Here is an 18,660-nt window from a genome sequence, read left to right on the forward strand (position 1 = left end):
TGCTAATTCAATTATATTTTCCCTTTGAAAAACTATTTCCTTTATTTCTGATCAATTTCAATTTAAAAACTACTAAGAGATTTGCAAACCATGAGATTTATCTCACATGCACCTCATACGTCTAAAGTCATACAAGCAACTAAAGAAATATTAAATATAAGCTAAAATTACTTAACTACCCAAACTTCAAGCTTGCTAATTTTCCTGTATTCTACCATTTATATTTCTTCTCTTGTATACTTAATTGAACGTCCTCATTTTTGAATAATCACATCTATTCTGTGAGGCATAAATATTCTTGATTCTTTTACTTCCAATTTTGGAACCCCTACAAGAACCTACTTCCAATTTTGATTATATTTTCTCTAATTATCATCAAAACATAATAGGGTCAACATGGCCACATGTGTAATAATTATCCAACGGTGGATAAAACATCAAATGCACAGTTAACCAGCTGGAAATATTGGTTGTTTTGGTTGGCTTTAAGTTAGCTGAAAAAGCTAGCTATTTGTTAAGATGTTTTGTAAATTTAAGTATTAACTGTTAGCTGTTTATTAGCGAAAAAGTGGGCCAACCAAAAAAGCTAGCTGGAACAGCTTTTTTATTTTGGCTTAAAACTTTTCAACTGCTTACCAAACACGTTTTTTGGTTGTTTGACCAATAAACAAGCCAAAAGCCAAAACCAACCAAAAAGCTAAGAACCAAACACCCCAATGTGTATATGGGCCTGCAAGATAATAAGCTTCAAAACAACAAATCATCATTTCAAAGTCAAGCAATTACTATATCACCAATATTCCCCAGCCAAGACAACGGTAACACAATTTACAACCCTGTGGTTTAGCCGAAACAGGAAAAGATGGGTGCACAAATTTCCTCCTAGTCTTTCAAGTTTCTGATCAAATTCAGGCATGATATCAATATCCTGTGGGGTATCATTGGCCTAAACTATCACCAAAAGAGAAAACTATCACAATATGATACACTGTATTTGGAATGAACACATTCCTCTTTTAAAGGATGAGCATTATCGGGTTGACTGCTTACCCTTTGAAGAAGCTGCAGCGCTTGAGGGATTTGCTTGAACTTTCGTAGTTTCCTCAATAGAATTGGCAGTTTCATGCTCCCCCTTCATAAAGAATTTCACTTTCACATTCTTTTTCTCCGAAATGAGTTGCTTCCGCTTCTGCTTCGAAGCCAACTTAACACCCGTTGAAGATGGACAAGAATTCTTGTGTTTAGGAGCTGTTTTTCGGGGAAGTGATGTAATGGGATTGTGGTTATCGGTTGAGGCAATAACTTTACCTTTCTGAGAAGGGATTCGATCAGGAATTGTCATAACATCATCCACCACATTTTGACCCTGAAGACGAGACAAAAAAAGTCATAATTTAGGTCACATACAATTACTAATTAAGACTAAATCAATTCGTGAACCTTTTCCATTGATCCATCTAACATACTCTTTATCACACAACATGCTTTGCCCATGAAATGAAGCTAAAGATAGTACAGATAAGAGTCTACGGAATAGAAGATAAGTATCAAGCATTCAAGAGGCATGTGATCTGTCTCAAGAAAGCTAACAAATAATACCGAATGACATATGCCCTTTTCTAACCAACTTCTCCTAGAAGCCTCTCTTAAATCCAATTCTACAAATTCCCTAGAACCAACTACCTAATACTTCTACAAGCAGCTTCTAATCGACTTATACGGATGTTCACATTGTAACCCTTTGTTAAATATATGTATGTATTAAACTTGAAAAGATAATACAAGCAACATATATGAAGATGTACCAAAAGCAACCTGTTACAAATACTAAGATGTAAAACTTACAAAGAAGGAAACTAAACTTGCACTTAAACAAACACAATATTGAAGATCTTTAGACTAAAAAATCTTGGGAAACTTGATACCAAACCAAGACACTTCAGAGGTTTTCCTAAAACGTTATTCTTAGGCATAAAGCTTGGAATACACTTTTGAGATGCAATGGTTTGCACCTTAACCTAAGTCCTATATGCAAGGCAATGTGAAGAACAAAAGATTAAAAAAGGAGAAAACTCATAATATTAATGATAGTTTGCAAGATTCTTTCACTAATGAGCATGTAGAGAGAATATGGGGAGGAAGGAGAATAGATTAAAAAAAAAAAAAAAAAACCTACCTTCTTTAATGCAACCACCCTTATTTATAAGGGTGTCAAGCATCCTTTAATGACTTACACTTGTCATAAAACTGATATATATTCAGTTTTACTTGCATTGCAACTACCAAAACTTCATGGTAACCAACAAAACTGCATGGCAACCAATAAAAACCAACACAGCCTTCGAACATTACAATCTAGAGGGAAAGGCAGAGTCGGCTTTCCCGTGGACCAACTTAAAGCCGAGTTGACATTAAGTTTTGTACAAATGTTGTATTCCAGAGGAAAAGGCCGATTCGACTTTTTCTTGGATGCCTTTGAATAACTTTTGACACTTATATTGTCGCACTACTTCCATAGCACTTTGGTATTAACTCATACACTTAATATACTTTAAATTTCCAACACCCTCCAATGAGACTAGTATGTATAACTGAGTCATTGTGTTTATAAAAAAACAAGTCAACTTAAAAATTGATAAATTAAATAAGTGAATATGGACGCAAATATTCAGGCTTGCTCATGAATAGTGGTGTTCATTCGGGTTATCGGATTGGTTACGGATGTGTGTCATACATTTGGTAGGATTTCGAAGCAATTAATTTTTGGATACGTAGCGCACTGAGTAACGTTTGAGTTGGATCAATGGACGGTTTAAAATCAGTTATACGAGTTATCGAGATTGCACCGGTTGGTACCAATTAAAGTTCGAGTCGAGTGTCAATCGAACTTGGTTTGGTTTTTCCAAACATATATCGTGTTCGGGGCTTATATTCTGTGAAGGAGTCGGTTACGAACTACTATCGATAAGGTTAATATCGTTCTTAGTTGATGGTTTTGTCGAATTCGTTAGATCAAATTCTTTCAATCGCTGCACACTTACACTGCAAATCAGTTGGTGGTTTTATCGGATTCGTTAGATCAAATTCTTTCAATCGTTTTAGTTGGGGACATAACTGTTAGTTTGTTACTATAACCTTAATTAAGTTAAACTCTGAGACTATACATTAATCTATTAGATACTTAATCGATCATATTTTAACATCTAAATTTGAAGTCGTCCATTATGGTGAATGATATTATTTAAACTACTAATTAGGAAATAACCTTATAATAGATTTACAGTTGCTATTTCTTATTGTGTTAGTAATATTAATAATAATGTCATTTATATTACACTGTTATACGTTGAACTACCTATTATGCATTTCAAACAAACTAAAAGTTAACATTGATAATGTTTCGAATTCAATTATCCTACTTTCGATTTATCATTCGGTTAAATTTCGATTTTAGTTTGGGTTCCGCTTCAGGTCACATTTGAGCAACTCTACTTATGAACAGTTGTTCATATGCTTGTTTTAGGATAAATATAACTAGATTAAACTTTCACCAATGCTCAATAAGAAGCTCAATAATCACCCAATCATCTAATACACATCCTAATTATCAGCATCTTGGTTATGCAACATAACTTTGGGTAGAAAGAATTCATCTTTGGAAGCAACAAATTCTAATATAAAGTCTCAAGAAGCAAGCTAAAGCTGAATCAAACAATTGGAAGCTTAAGTAGTCAAGTAGTTCTAATCAAGCTTAGCACTAACTTATAAAATTCAACTAGACTCTTGTTCACAACCTCAGCTATACATGACTATTTTGACAGATCATTGTTGCAAATTCAAAAGAGTTAAAAAAAAAAAAAAAAAAAAAAAAAAAAAAAAAAAAAAAAGCTTAAAAATCATCCATACAAATCTACTATCATGCAATTCTAAGATGTTTTATCTGCAGAACAGAGATACATGATGTGCATATATAATAACTTAACAAGGGACAAAAGCGATGCATAAAGCTTACCCGACTTATTTCAGCTATTGCTCTTCTTTTCTTTGCTCTGCTGATTGCTTTTGTTAATTTATGGTGATCCATGATTACTTCAGGCCATAGTTCAGCAAGCTGTTTACGCAGATTAAAAATTAAATTCAAAAACACAAAAGCCATAAACACCCATCTTTTTTAGGCTCTCCTCCAGCAGGAAATCAAACCAAATGTTGCTTATCAGTAAGCAGATTATAATCAGTCTAGAATACCTCAATGAACAGCTTCAGGACTTGAACATCTGTATGTTGTGGAAGTTCCTATGTAAAACAAGAGCACACAGAAATTCTAAGTTTTCTTGCAACAGTAATACAAATATACGAAATTGCTGATGCAGATGTTAGCACCTGGAAACATAACTCATACATATCACATAATTTATCCTCCGCAGCATCATCCAGATTGTAGGTTCCGCCAGATATCTGTTTCTCTTTAGCTTCAGGGATATAAGCAGCTCCAACTTGTTGATGACACACCTGATTCATTTTAAGATCAGATATGATGCTATTATTTCTAAAAATCAATATATTCAAACTTCCATTTAAAGATCAACTGATCTATTACGTAAGTTAATGAACACAAAATAGAATACGGTTTCTGGACGCAGGATTGATGGTTATTTACCAGCGAAAGAATTTCAGTCTTGATATCCTCAAACCTTTCAGCTTCCCCCTTCCGCATGAATAAATTCAGCATGACCAGCTTTCTCAAGGTTTTCTGTAAAATTCAAATATTAGCTGTTGCCGCTCTCATTGTACGTATAATAATGTGAGGCCAGAAAAACAAAAAGGTCAATAACTATTCAAGTGACTGCAGAACTAAGAGAACAAACATTCACCGAGTGAAATAAGATGTAATGAATATGAGACAAATAATTGGCAACAAATCATAATTCATAGAGAAAAATAAATGCCACTAGGAACCTAAATCAAGTGGCTTCGAAGATTTTGATATTTCACTTCATGCATTGTTAACAAAGAAAAGAAACAATTGCCCTTCAAGATTCATAGAGGACCTGACAGCAGCAAATTATCTCCATAATAAATGCATCTCAATTTGAATTTCGGAAGAGCCCCTTAACAAAAAAGATAAACAAAAACAAATCAAAGCGATAATGAAAAGAATTTTCCTATTGCGACTTAAGTACCTTCAGAGTGTTTCTATGCACCAACTTTCCAAGAATAGTCACTAGGCGATTAACCAAATCCTCCGACAGAGTCTCTTTAGCTGACCTCTGCATATCAGTGAAAACTTATTTTCTAAGAAAAGAAACAGAATGACCAACTCGAAAACGAAATAAAAGCGATAAATAAAAATCGATTCTGAAATTAACCAGCACCACTATACTTGCAACTCTGCCGAACTTCAACATCACCTCCGGAGGCAATGCCCTTTGGATTACGAACCATGGCGCACGAGCATCCAAAGCTTCAGATTGAAATGATCTTCCTGCCAAAACAAGATATCATCTAAAGCAATCTTTATTGATATCTTTATTTGACATACCATGGGGGAGTTGAGCACACATATTTCAAGTGAAAAAAAATAAAACAAAATTAGTGAAGATTACTCCTTGATACTGCAACCTCCAACTCTGCAATTGCGCATTCAAGCGCTTTAACATATGGCCTTTCAAGTAATGTATCTTCAGTAGCAGCCAAAACACTGATCTGCAAATCACACGATATGATGGATCAAGAGACTGCCTCAGCATAAGATTGCACAACAAGCAATGGCACAGATTAATAGCTTGATGAACTTAAGTAAAGATTTGATTACAAATCCCTTTATTGAACACATGATATAATTCCTTAAAATATGTTTTCGGTATGAGCATCTCTTTAATTTTCCTTAATTTGGTAGAATCTTCGTGATGATTTAACTTAACAAAGTCATGTGTATTTTCTTTATACAAATTGTGGTTTGGAAAACTTTAAGTTTCTTAGGAGCCTTGTTTTTTTGGCTCTAATGTTCCTATTTACATACAGCTGCACCTTTTCGGTATATTTTATAATATATTTATGTATTACCTACCGTCAATAGCATGGTGCAACAATATGGTAATAGATACAGTCATGCAGTAACGTGAGTGATACGATAATCATATCACCTAATGTCAATCCAAATCATGAGATATCTCTTGATACGGCCCAAAATGCGTTGCTTTTTTACACCTTAACAGAAAAGGTAATATCGATTGGGTAAATTTGAAAACCTTTACAAGGTGACCAATACAACACGACGAGTCCTTGTTTTTGTACTATGGTTAATAGCTAATTAGATATCCATGAAATGGTAAAGAAATTACAAAAATAGATCTTTAAGATGGTTCTTACTGAACAAAAAATAAAGATACAGCATACATCAACAGAAAAACTATAAAGACAGCAACAAACACTGGAGTATGAAACTAGCCAAGCATATGATATATAAAGGCCCAAATATATGCAGCCTTACCCCTAGCCGCCTAGACTATCATAATTGATAAAAAAAAAAAAACTTTTTCTAATGACCAAAGCTAGACTAATAGTTACTGGAAGTTCATATATAAAACTTTGCATCACTTAGAAAAAGCTTAGTACTCACTGAACCATTTATAAATGACTGGTAGCCAGGTGGACTAGCATCAATGAGTTTCCTACTTCCACGACTCTCATCATCATGCAACAACATAGGGTTGATTTTTACAGGTTCATATCTGCCTTTTAAGTTCTGATGCATAATATCGGACGAATCAAATCCAATCCTTAATTTCATTCTGCTCCTCTCAACTGCACTTTTTTCAATAACTTGAGTTTTTGGAAGAGTATCATGCATTTTTTTCAAGGGAAACACAGAAGCAGTCTCAACTGCATTCAGTGGTGGATATTCCGATTTACAGGCAGATCTCTTCGAATAGGTCAACAAAGGGGAATCCACGTTAAATGCCTGTAGCTTTTTAGGTTGGTTATCTTTTATTATAGCAGGCAAGGTAGAGTGTATAAAGGTCTCATTGGACAGATCTGTTGCCTTATCCGTTACCTTGGCACTCACGGCCTCTGGTCCAGCATGTTTGATTGAAGGATGGTCATCATTGGTCTGATTTTCTATTTTTGGCGCATTGATTCTCTGCTTTTTCTGTTGCTTGTGACCTGATGATGTAGCTCTATCTCTAAAAACATGAAGAAACATTCGAAATAAGGTTTAAGAATTAAGTGATGTTTAGCAATAGGTTTCGGATATCATCAATGTTAAAGAAAACAGAAATGAAGTTTACCAAACAGTAGGAACCTGGTTAAAGAAGAGTGCAAAAGGAATTCTTTTAAATAAAGTTGCCAAATCACCACCGTAGTAGGATCTTTGCATGGAGCAAATTACCAGAACAGATATATGAGAACACAAATCATAGATTACATAAAGATAACATTATTACCCCCAATGCCAATAAGTGGCTTCCACCCATGGTGGGGTTTTGGGGGTCATACGACGCAACATTACCCTTGTTATACTCCTGTAAGAGATCACAAAGAGGTTGGTTCCCGTAATAACACTAACAAAGTGATCATCGGCAGCTTCACATAACAAAGGGGTTTGGGGGTCAGATGTACGCAACCTTACCCTTGCTAGTGATAACACTAACAAAGAGGTCATTTCCGATAGACTTTTGGTAGATGATGTCATGTGCAACTTCACATAAATACAAAGCTTACATGACTTAAAATGCCATTTTACTATAGTTCAATATAATGTGAAATCAAAGAACTATATATCTTTAGCCCCATCAATGTAAGGGACACAAGCATAGATCACATAGAATCCAATAAATTACAACAGATAAGAGTCTTACACATATTCAGTTCTTAAATCCTTGAAGAACAAATCTTTGTACTGGCCACCATCAGAATCACCACCCTGAAACCAGAGAGAAATGTGTCCCATATCACACACTGAAAAAAATAGATATGGTTTTCTTATCGTATAAATTATAGCAAGTACAACATAAATGGAAAAAAAAAAAAGAAAAAAAAAGAAAAACTGCGTAACTAAATCTAAAAGAATTTAATTATCACTTCGGCAAACTTATTATTGTGAATCTGCAATTTGAAACTCACCAGATCAATTCGATAAGACAACACAGGTACTACTTTAACATTATTATATGAAATAGATTAATGTAATAGTAACATATACTCCCTCCTAGTCACCTTAGGAGTCCCATTTGACTTTTCACGGATTTTAAAGAGGGTCAAAAGTGGGACTTTAAGGGTAGGAAAGAGAGTGGTATTATGGGTTTTTTAATGTAAGGAAGGAAAATTAGTATGGTAATGGAGGGTATAATTGAAAATAGGATAAAGTTACTAAGGGCATAAAAGACAAAAACCCATACCAAAAATAGAAATGGGACAATTAAGGTGACTGGACCATAAAAGGAAATGGGACACATAAGCTGAATAGGAGGGAGTACATGGGTTTAATCTTCCATTACCTTTTTTACCTAAACATATACATGGGAAAGCTAGAAGAATGTAGGACTACAAAATGTAGATGGAGGAAAAAATCGGCACAAGTTTCACATATGACACACCACCTGCAGATTATGGCACTTAAAGCTAAAATAAGCTAGTTGCTAGAGGATACTATTGTCATAATCTTATCTTCTATAGTTGTGGTAATAAGCATCATTACTTGCGACTTAAATGAAGCATGGCCACTTCTTCTATGATGACAAACACTAAAGCCTCTTTCGAAAGGTGTGTCATAAGTTAAAATGTAATGCCTTCTCTCGTGCTTTAGACAAACACTATTTACTCCTATCCTATCTTCATGATTGGTTATAATTCCTGCATTAGAATTGACTACTTGCCCTTTGGGCCTTTTCTAAAACATTGAGACATAAAGTTATCCATTTGAATTCATCAACAATCACTGATAAATAAAAGCAGAATTGGGAAAAATATTCTCTAAATGATGTTGGCGAAAACACTCATATTTCCAGTGTTGAGTGAATACATTGGCTCTTCAAATACAAGTATCACAACACTTTATAGCTGAATAAAGTAGTATAATATAACCAGACTTCTTTTGATATAATAGAAAGGTATAAACAAGATTACATCCTATGATATGTGAGTCATATTTTAAACAAGTACTAATAAGTAAGTTGTCAAAATATGATGGAAAAATTAAAACTTCTCCATTATTTCAACTTATCTTTATAATCGTCGAAAATCTAATAGTTTATATACAAGAATAAGCTTTCAGTTTACTTATGTTTATCCAAGTCATATGTGGTATTGGATTCTTTTCGAGTTTAAAACATAATCTAATCCATATACGAAAATATCATTTAATAAGAATCTTACAAGGAGTAAAATTTGGAAAAAATAATGTAAGTTCATACTATTTAAATCACAACTCACAACTATAATAAACGCTCAAGACTTCTGTGATATACCCCTGAATTGTTTAGTACCACTAAATATTCAAAAATATGACAGAAACTACATACTTCTATGGTATAGTACATAGTGCAAAATTCGGTTTCAATCACGATTGCGGTAACAGTTGCAAAATGGTTTTCATGGCCGACAAGATGATTTCGCGGCCAATGCGGCCTATATTTCTGCTGCGGTAAACTCAAAAATCTTTACAATATGGTCGCGATAGGGTGATGTGGTCTTGTTTTTGCACTATGGTTTAGTATATTAAAGTATTTTAGAATATTATAATAACATAATCCATGATAAAGTCATTATTGACAAAGTTTGATTTTTTACAATACTTTCATTAAACTAGTTTACTCAAACTTCAGTTAATTTACAATAAGAAATAATAATAATCAATATTTATCATTCGAGACTGCAAAAAATGAAATGTAAAAAACAAAGGAGGGTGAGCGGAAGGTTACTAACAACCAGCTCAGTAAAAATTTGTCACAACTCACATCTCATGATCATGGACCGAAAATCAATTCTCGTGGGGGTGACCCTACTCAGCAATGCAGCTTACTTCTTAAGCTAGTGAAGAGTGTACAAAGGTTGCTAGGTCGTTGTCCAAAGTGATGCGCCATAGAGTGTGGTGTCAAATCAGGAATTGCAGGTTACTTAGTAGGACGTCGTCCAAAAACAACGCCCCACATGGTCCAAGTGATGTTTAAAATGAGCAGGAGCGCATAGGGTTTACACGTAGGAGGTTAAGAAAAGCAAATGGTCTTAGGTTAAGATTAGGATCCTGGAACATTGTTTGTTTAATCAGTTGGTTTCTAAAGTGGTTGGATATCATAAAAATGAAGAAAATTAACATTTAGTGTCTACAAGAGACAAAATGTGTCAGAGATAAGGCCAATACAATAGTAGTGGAAGGAAGGAATATAAATTGTGTGCTCGGGAAAAGATAGAAATCGGAATGGAGTTGGTGTTATTATGGATGAACGAACATTTAAAGACGTAGTAGAGGTATGCAGAAAGAACGATTGGATTATAAGAGTGAAAATTGTAAATGGTGAACAAATTTTGAGTGCCATAAGTGTCTACGCACTACAAGTGGAGATACAAAAAACAATTAAAAGGAAAATTGGTGAGGATCTTGATGATATGGCACAAAACATAACATTGAATGTGAGGCTCTATATCGGAGGTGATATAAATGGCCACATAGGAGTATGTCATAGTGGCTACAAAGACGTTCATGATGGTTTAGGCAAAGGAATTAGGAATACAGAAGAGGAATCCGTTTTGGATTTTGCACTCTCATGTGATTTGTTGGTTGCTAGGTTAAGGTATAAGAAGAGAGACAACCACTTAGTTGCCTAAATCATAAGGTTATCCGAGGAGAGTGTGTAGCACACTCAACACAAACTCCTTATCCTGAATGTTCGCCTTCAAGAGAGACCAAAGGTAAAGAAAACCAAAGAAGAACGTAGGATTAAATAGTGGAGATTAAAAATAGGATAATGCAAAAGTTGTCACCGAAAAAGTTGTCAAAAAGTTGATTGGGATATGACTTCGGAAGCAAAGGATACTTGGACAAAGATAAAAACTTGCATCATTCAAATAGTTAAGTTTTAAGAGAATCGTGAGGTAGTTCGTGGTAAAGAAGTAGCAGAACGAAAAGGCCAATGCAATTATCTTGCATTAACATAATACTTTCTCGGTGTTAATAATTTGTTAAGGTTTTTCTCCCTACATTAGTTCCGATTGCACGATTGAGTTGTTTCCAGTTTAACTCCATTGAATCGGCATGTGTTTAATTTTTTCTTAGTATCATCAAATTTTTCCGTAAAAAGTACTTCCTCTTATTCATTATTATAGTCCCCTTTGTTTATTTATAATATTTTATTCTTAATTAAGTTAAAAAAATCAAGTAGGATCTTGTTTTATTTGTCTAAATTTAAATTTTATTAAAATCAAACATTTATAATTTTTGATTAAACACAATTTGAGATATTTATAATTGAAAATGTGCATTGACAAACGATAAAAAGGACAATAATAGTGAATAGGAGGGAGAGGGAATATATATATATATATATATATATATATATATATATATATATATATAATTATTTTTATTTTAAAATATATCAATACTTCGTATAAGAATGGACCAATATACATCTTCGAAGATTTCAAGTAGTTAAAATAGTAGCTCAAAACAATAAAATTGACTAAAAAATGTTGACAAACATCAAACAACTGGTCAAAAATGTGGAGTAGTTTCACTCAATTTTTCGATTTTTGAGTTGTGACATTTTCGAATGACAAGTCGAAGAATAAAAATTATGATTTGGTAATTTCTCTCATAACAAAACATGCAAATGTTCATCTTTTTTAAAATCAACAATTAACCCAACAAAATGCAACAGTTTTTCCAACATCAAAATTTATGCATTACAATTGCTTACACTTCATTGATTATACCCAAAAAAAAAATAAATCCAAATAATTGTAGTAAAATCAATGTTATGAACAACACACAAACATGAATTTGATCAAATTTCAAGTACAACTACAATCATAGCATTAAAAAGTAAGCAAATTTTGTTAAAGAAAAACACTCACCAAACAAATTCTAGAACTTTCACACCCAATAGAAGCAACAACAGATTGATTTTTTACCCTTTCCCTTTCCCTTTCCTTTTGCTTTTCCCTTTCCCTTTCCCTTTCCCTTTCCTTTTGCTTTTCCCTTTCCCTTTCCCTTTCCCTTTCTGTTTCTCTTTCGCTTTCCATTTCCATTTCCATTTCCATTCCGTATTGCTTTTCTTTTTCCCTTTCCCTTTCCCTTTCCCTAGCAGCTTCCTTAACCAATTTCTTCCATGAAACAATGGTAGTTTCACCAGGTACAAGTTCAATGTAAAATCTCTGCCTCTCAGTAGACTGAATAATCCCATTCTGTTCATCAGTCTCCATAGCTGACAAACTCAGACACAAAAAAAAAAAGAAAAAAAAACTTACAGAAGATCAGAATCACAGAGACAATCCAAGTGCAAAAAATAAAACCCCAAAAAAGGATCAAAATAAGGCTAAATATTTGTGGGTGCATTGAGAAATTAGGGAGGCCAAGAGAATTTGGGTAGAAAAGGAAAGAAATCATATTATACTTAATCCAAATGTAAAAAATCATTAAAATTAGTATTGTTTTAGAGAAGGGATTGGTGGTAGAATAGCAATACCACTTGTTGAGAACAAATTGTTTGCCTAATTGAAAGATAGACATGTGTGAATTGTGATTTCATTGAGCAATGGTCTCTTTATTTGCTTAGTTTTACGAGATCATACTCCTCTCCTGTCCTATACTGTTCCTCTGTCTACTGCTGTACACTCTAATTTATAGCTAAACTTATTAAGTTTTGCTATGTCGATACGTCAACAACATATTAAGCACAAAACTGCAATTAATGAATTTTTTTACCCAAATTTTCCATCTTTTTGATTTTTCTTAAAAATGTCTACACTGTCATTCCTTGTCCTTCATGTAGGATTAGTATGTAGATTTTTTAAAAGTTTATATTCACCCTATTTTTAGAAGTTCTTTCTATTTTTCCTCTATTTCGTAGAGCCGTTTAAATATGACGTGATCTGAAATCCGAATTGAAATCGAAAGTAAATCAATTCAAAAATATGTTCCTCATTTTGGTTTATTGAATCGACATTACTCGAACCAAAGTTGTACCCGATTCGGTTGACAACCGAAAATGGGATAACTCAACTCGAGCTACGATCGATTTTTGTAATCAACATATAATCGTTAACCGACATTACTCGAACCTAATAGTGACCGACCCGAGTCATATATGAACAGAATCATGCTCGAAACTAAACTCAATCTAGTTAAAACCGACTTAGCCCGAACGAATTTTTAATCGAACTACTGTAAACATGAACCAATTTTAACATAAAAGTATGATCGACTCATATTCAATCATCTTATTAGTTAATCAAATAAAATGTTAGATATTTTAACAAATTAAATTCTATAAATATATGATTTCATATATTCAGAGTTAATAATTGATAGTCAATGTTTATTTAACTACTTTTAATCAAATTGGAAAAATATTGATAGTTATTTAATTTTAAATTACAGTCAAACAAGTAAAAACAACAAAGTAATAATCACTAAGTGATTAGTATTTTTAAGTATATTGCTTTAAGTAAAGGAAATCTTATCATCAATTAAAAATGACTAACAACTTAATCTGATGTTGACTCGATCGATATTAATTAGTAATTCGTAGCCGAATTCTACTTGAAAAATATATGAATCCGATCTGTACCCGGTAAAACCGAACCAATTATTAACGAATGACAACCCGAGACCGATTGACAATCGACTCGAACCTCAACCAACACCGAACCGATGCTAACCCGATAGTTCGAATAATCGATCTTCAACTGAACCGTGACTAACCGACCCGACCCGAGTGTGACCCGTCGTAACACGTATCCGAAAATAACCGATCCGAAATACATCCGAACCGAATGACACTCGTCCGAAACCGACCCGATCATTCGAATGAACACCTCTCACGTGGTCCCCTATGATACATCATCGAACTTCATAATTTTATTTTATATACTTTTATTGATGATAATCCAAATCAAAATATTAGAATGGCCATGAAAAATTATTGAAAGATTTATATGTTCAACCAATAAAGTGTAGCTAGGTTGTTCAAAGAACAAAAAAATTCAAGAGTAAATATAATTACTATAATACTATGTAAATCAGTTGTTTATTCAATGAAAAAGTATTGAAATACACCTCTAAACAACAACTGTAGTCATATTTTGAAGTGAAGGGAAGGAATGGATGAATGCTCTCAAATCTTTGATCGAATTTAAATCCAAAATCGATTTAAGATATATCATCATTAACAACATTTATTAAAAGTCACTATCAAAGCTTAACCGATTTTATGGAACAAAATCATTATATATCATCATTGTGTACTTTTATTATACGATACCAACAACATCAACAGTGAGCACATTTATTATAAGTTACGAAAAATAGCCCTCAGTATGATCAAATTGAATGAACAAAAAAATCGATCCAGATGTTTGATTGTTCATTCTTTTTGAATTATTCTAATACTTTCAAATCTTATACCGAACCTAAGGTACAAAATCGATATTAAATATTTCATCATTGAGCTATTACTATAAGTTGCCGACAAGAAATTATTTTTTAAATCAACTATATCCATTCTAAAATCTTGAATATAAAAGTCCTATTTGGCTAAAGCTATCAAGAAACAATCCTGAATGTGGATTAAATTGAATAAGAAGCCTCATAGAAAACCTTGTGCACTAATAAGCATTTCAACTATAAAAGGTTAAGTATCCAATACCAAAGCAGCAACTACTCATTGTCTTATTAATGTCATCCGCTTGGTAATGTTCGAACAAAAATCTACCATAATTACAACACCTTGACCATAACTTCCGGCAGAAACTTTAATTGGAGACCTTGAACTTTTAGGGGCCTGCTTTCATCACTAGAAAAGTCATTTCCAAACATCCATGAACCTCACCTCTGTACTATCTGTCTCTCAGCATACTCTACTTGATGAACCTTTTCGGGTGCATTTCTCCTTCCTATCAAAACTCTTTTAGGGACTGCTTTCATCTACAACATTCTCCAAAAAATGATGTTCTTACTTATTACTTGCTCATTCTCCAAAATTATACTTCCTCCGTTCCTTAATGATGTTCTTATAAGGAATGTTTATGAGAATTAAGAAAAATAGAAATTTTTAGCTAGTAGAGATATTATTTTAATAAATAATAAATTTGATTGAGAAAAAGTGAAGACCATAAATATTAAAAAAAATGTTACATGAAAGTTAATGGAAAAATATATGAAAATCATAACTAATAAAAAAATGTTAAGTAAAATTAGTGGGAACATGTAGAGACCATAAAAAATATAAAAATGTTAAAATGAAGTTGGTGGAAGATATATGAGGACCATAAACAATATTAAAATATTAAAATGAGGATGCGCAAGGTTATTTTTATCTAAAATTTATAATATAAATAGAAAGATTATATATGGAAATAACAAATAAAACAAAAAAATTAAAAAGTGAAATTTTTAAAGAACGAAGGAAGTAACTTCCTTCTAAACTAATTGACATATTATTATAATACTTTAAAGTTTTAACCAATATCATACACAAACTGATGATTAACCCAACATGAATTTATGCACCAAAATATTGGCAAATAGGGATTATGGTGACAAATTGTAAACAAAAGAACAAACAATGAATTGTAGTGCATTGTTGCAGATAAGTTTGAGTAAAGTTGTATACGTGTAATTATGTTGCTTAGTTTGAATTTGATGGCTTTAAAATTAAATTTGAGTAAAATTACATGAAGACACTAATTGTAAAATTGAAGTACAATTCTTAAATCACAGTCACATCATTATCATTCATAATGAGGATTGAATTTCAATTAAATTTTCATGAATGCCTATAATTTAAAATTTAATCTCTCGAAAAAAGATTTTAAAAGTTAGTACTCATGTCTCCTAATTACTGTTCTAAAACTTGTTCTAACAAACAAATCAACTCATAAATAAAGGAATAAAATGGGAAAAGCACCAAAAAAAAAATCAACAAATTTCACAGTTAATTAATGTCCACGCCATGTCACCACAACTCAACAAAATTCAAACACGCTACAAAAATATATCATTACCTGCTTTAAACGACAAAAGGCTTGTAGGTGCAGGAAGATTTCTGATGTAACCGTGTCTACCATAGCATGCAGCTGCCCATTGCTTGGTGAACTCCATGTCCAGAATTCTGCTCACAAAATTGCCTTATAAATATTTTATTAGCCATTAATATTCTTTCTTATATTTTCACTTCATTAAAGTCTTACTAACTTAATACATTTATTATTAATTAAAGAAATTCAAAAAGATAAAACTTAAAACACTCTTTATTTTGCTTAAATTATCATCATTTCAGGGTGGTTACTTTGTATACTTACAGGATCATAATTTTTTTGGAGTTGGGTAATACTAGCATTAGGACCTTGTAGTTTGTGGCATGGAGCTTGGAGCATTTATTTTGCAGTACTAGAAGGATCTTATTTTCTTATTTTTCTCAATTAGTACTTAGTACTAATCCTTGGTGGAACAATGGTATAACTTCTTACCCTATTTTTTATGTGAAATTTTACAATATATTACTTTATAATATGCAAAGTATGAAATATGTTAAGTATGTTTAAGTAGGATGTTAGTTCAATGAAATTTTGATTAAAATTATATTAAGTATGTTTATGCTAAAAGTATTTTTAGTATGTTAATTTAGTAATCTTTAAGCAAGTTTAGGACGAATTTGGGTGAAAAATCATATTCTAGTGATATTAAGTATAATTTATGTTATAAACTAGTATTAGTATGTTTATGAGTTGTGTGCTACATTAGAAATGTTATTATATTTAAGAATTTTTATATTAGAATTTTTGTTATTATGTTCATGTTAGCCTTCAAACTAGTTTATAAGATAATAAGTTATTTTATGAACGTATTTCTTATCAAGTATGGTTATACTAAAAATATTGTTATTGTACTTTATTTTGATATTAAAGTTCATCCTTAAAGTCATAATAAATATATAAAGTTATTGTGTAAATTATCTATTTTTATAAGTGATTATGTTTATTATTTAAATATAGAATTTACTATGATAAATTAAATAAAGTTGTTTTTAAGTGAAAAAGGCCCCAAAATACTTATAGGCCATTCAGCCATTACTAACATATAAAAAAAGATTTTAATTTACTATTTTAAATTACTACAAGCTATTTTTGTGTTAATAATAATAAATGATTCAAAAAGATATTTTTGAGAAATTTTTTATAAGTTATTAAATATTAAAGTGTTTTCTTGAATGTATGAAATTTTATAATAAAAGTAACTTTTGTGATATTAAATAACTAGTTTGTACAAAATATTTTCTTTAATTGATGATTTGACTAAAATTTATGTAAAAAGGTGTAAAAGTATTTTTTTAATGAACTTGCCTTTTTAAATTATGTGTAAAATTTCAATTTTAGGAAAATATGAGAAGATAAAAATTTACTTGTTTTATAACAAGAAATATTGATTCTTGTGAAAATACAAGATTTTACTTGTTTTATAACTAGAAGTATTGTTTTGGTGAACTTATAAAGTATTACTTGTTTTATAACTAGAAATGTTGATTTTCGTAAAATTATAAGTTTTATTTGTTTTTATTTAGAATATTGATTTTTATGAACTTAATAAGTTTCACTTGTTTTTCTAAACTTGAAATATTTTTTTTGGTGAACTTGTTCAATTTTGGAAAGTTATTCAAAGATGCAATTTTAGTATTAATAAAATATTTATTTGTATTAAAGTTAGAAATGTTGATTATTGAAACTTATTTCAAGGGAAATAAATTTTAGTAGCTACTTGTGAAAAATATTCATTTGGAAACTATTAATTGAATATTAAGTTATTAGTATAAAGTTATTTAACAAATGAATTATTAAAAATAAAGTTTAACTAAAGTTTAAGTGTTAAAATTTAGCAATGAGCTATAAGGACATAAAGGTAAATTTAACATTATGATTAAAAATCTTAGGGATAATCTACATGGTAGGCACGAACTATTGCAAAATGGTCAGTGGTAGCAATTCTGCAAAAAAATTCCACAAAATAGCACTTTGCTTTTGACCATTAAACTACAATAACATTACGAAAGAAAAACGTTTATTTTTCCGTTATGTTGTGAAATTATCATTTTACCCTTCCTCTTCCATCAAATATTTCATGTTTATCGAATAACTGTGCTAAATCAGATGAATAAATAGTAAAATAATAATTTAACTGTACTTTTCTGGCTGTTTGTGAATTATAATAACTTGCCACAAATCTTGGGAAGGCAATCTAATTGTTATGTAGAAGTTGTATTGTAATTTTCTAGAAATAGTGTTTGATGAATAAGTAGTATAATGTTGCATACTCAACACAAGAATCACAGAGTTGAGGATTATCAAACATAGAGAGACCTCTATAATTCTTAGTTGACGGTCTACTTATTACTTATTTCTGCTGGTTGATTATGTCTCGTAGCTGATATATGGGTTGGATTATGAAAC

At 31.6% G+C, this 18,660-nt stretch overlaps 1 protein-coding gene across 5 annotated transcripts; it reads right to left on the reverse strand.

Annotated features, from left to right (window-relative positions):
- Positions 1-637: 637 nt before the first annotated feature.
- On the reverse strand, positions 638-12,870 carry LOC130818120 (ubinuclein-1-like). Of its 5 annotated transcripts, XM_057684162.1 has the most exons (12): positions 12,073-12,870; positions 7,860-7,924; positions 6,620-7,184; positions 5,604-5,703; positions 5,367-5,482; positions 5,181-5,267; positions 4,658-4,750; positions 4,381-4,509; positions 4,246-4,293; positions 4,013-4,111; positions 1,051-1,366; positions 638-946 (listed from the first exon to the last, which is right to left on the reverse strand). In XM_057684162.1, the coding sequence occupies exons 1-12, from the start codon at positions 12,418-12,420 to the stop codon at positions 939-941; spliced, it is 1,974 nt and encodes a 657-aa protein (XP_057540145.1). In that variant the 5' UTR covers positions 12,421-12,870; the 3' UTR covers positions 638-938. The 5 variants fall into 5 exon arrangements, with proteins under 5 accessions (XP_057540145.1, XP_057540142.1, XP_057540146.1 ...); XM_057684159.1 differs by having other exon boundaries at positions 638-1,366; positions 12,073-12,868; XM_057684163.1 differs by having other exon boundaries at positions 638-1,366; positions 7,055-7,184; positions 12,073-12,867.
- Positions 12,871-18,660: the final 5,790 nt, after the last annotated feature.

Source organism: Amaranthus tricolor, chromosome 7, assembly GCF_026212465.1.
Source record: "Amaranthus tricolor cultivar Red isolate AtriRed21 chromosome 7, ASM2621246v1, whole genome shotgun sequence".
NCBI classification, from domain to species: domain Eukaryota; kingdom Viridiplantae; phylum Streptophyta; class Magnoliopsida; order Caryophyllales; family Amaranthaceae; genus Amaranthus; species Amaranthus tricolor.

What these genes read in the sequence shown, in the direction of transcription:
- LOC130818120 (XM_057684159.1), bottom strand. Translation starts at nt 12,420, where the DNA reads ATGGAGACTGATGAACAGAATGGGATTATTCAGTCTACTGAGAGGCAG. An exon ending in GGAGGTTGCAGTATCAAGGA is followed by an intron (nt 5,483 to 5,603) that starts GTAATCTTCACT and finishes TTGTTTTGGCAG; the next exon opens with GAAGATCATTTCAATCTGAA. An exon ending in TCCTGAAGCTGTTCATTGAG is followed by an intron (nt 4,112 to 4,245) that starts GTATTCTAGACT and finishes CTGCGTAAACAG; the next exon opens with CTTGCTGAACTATGGCCTGA.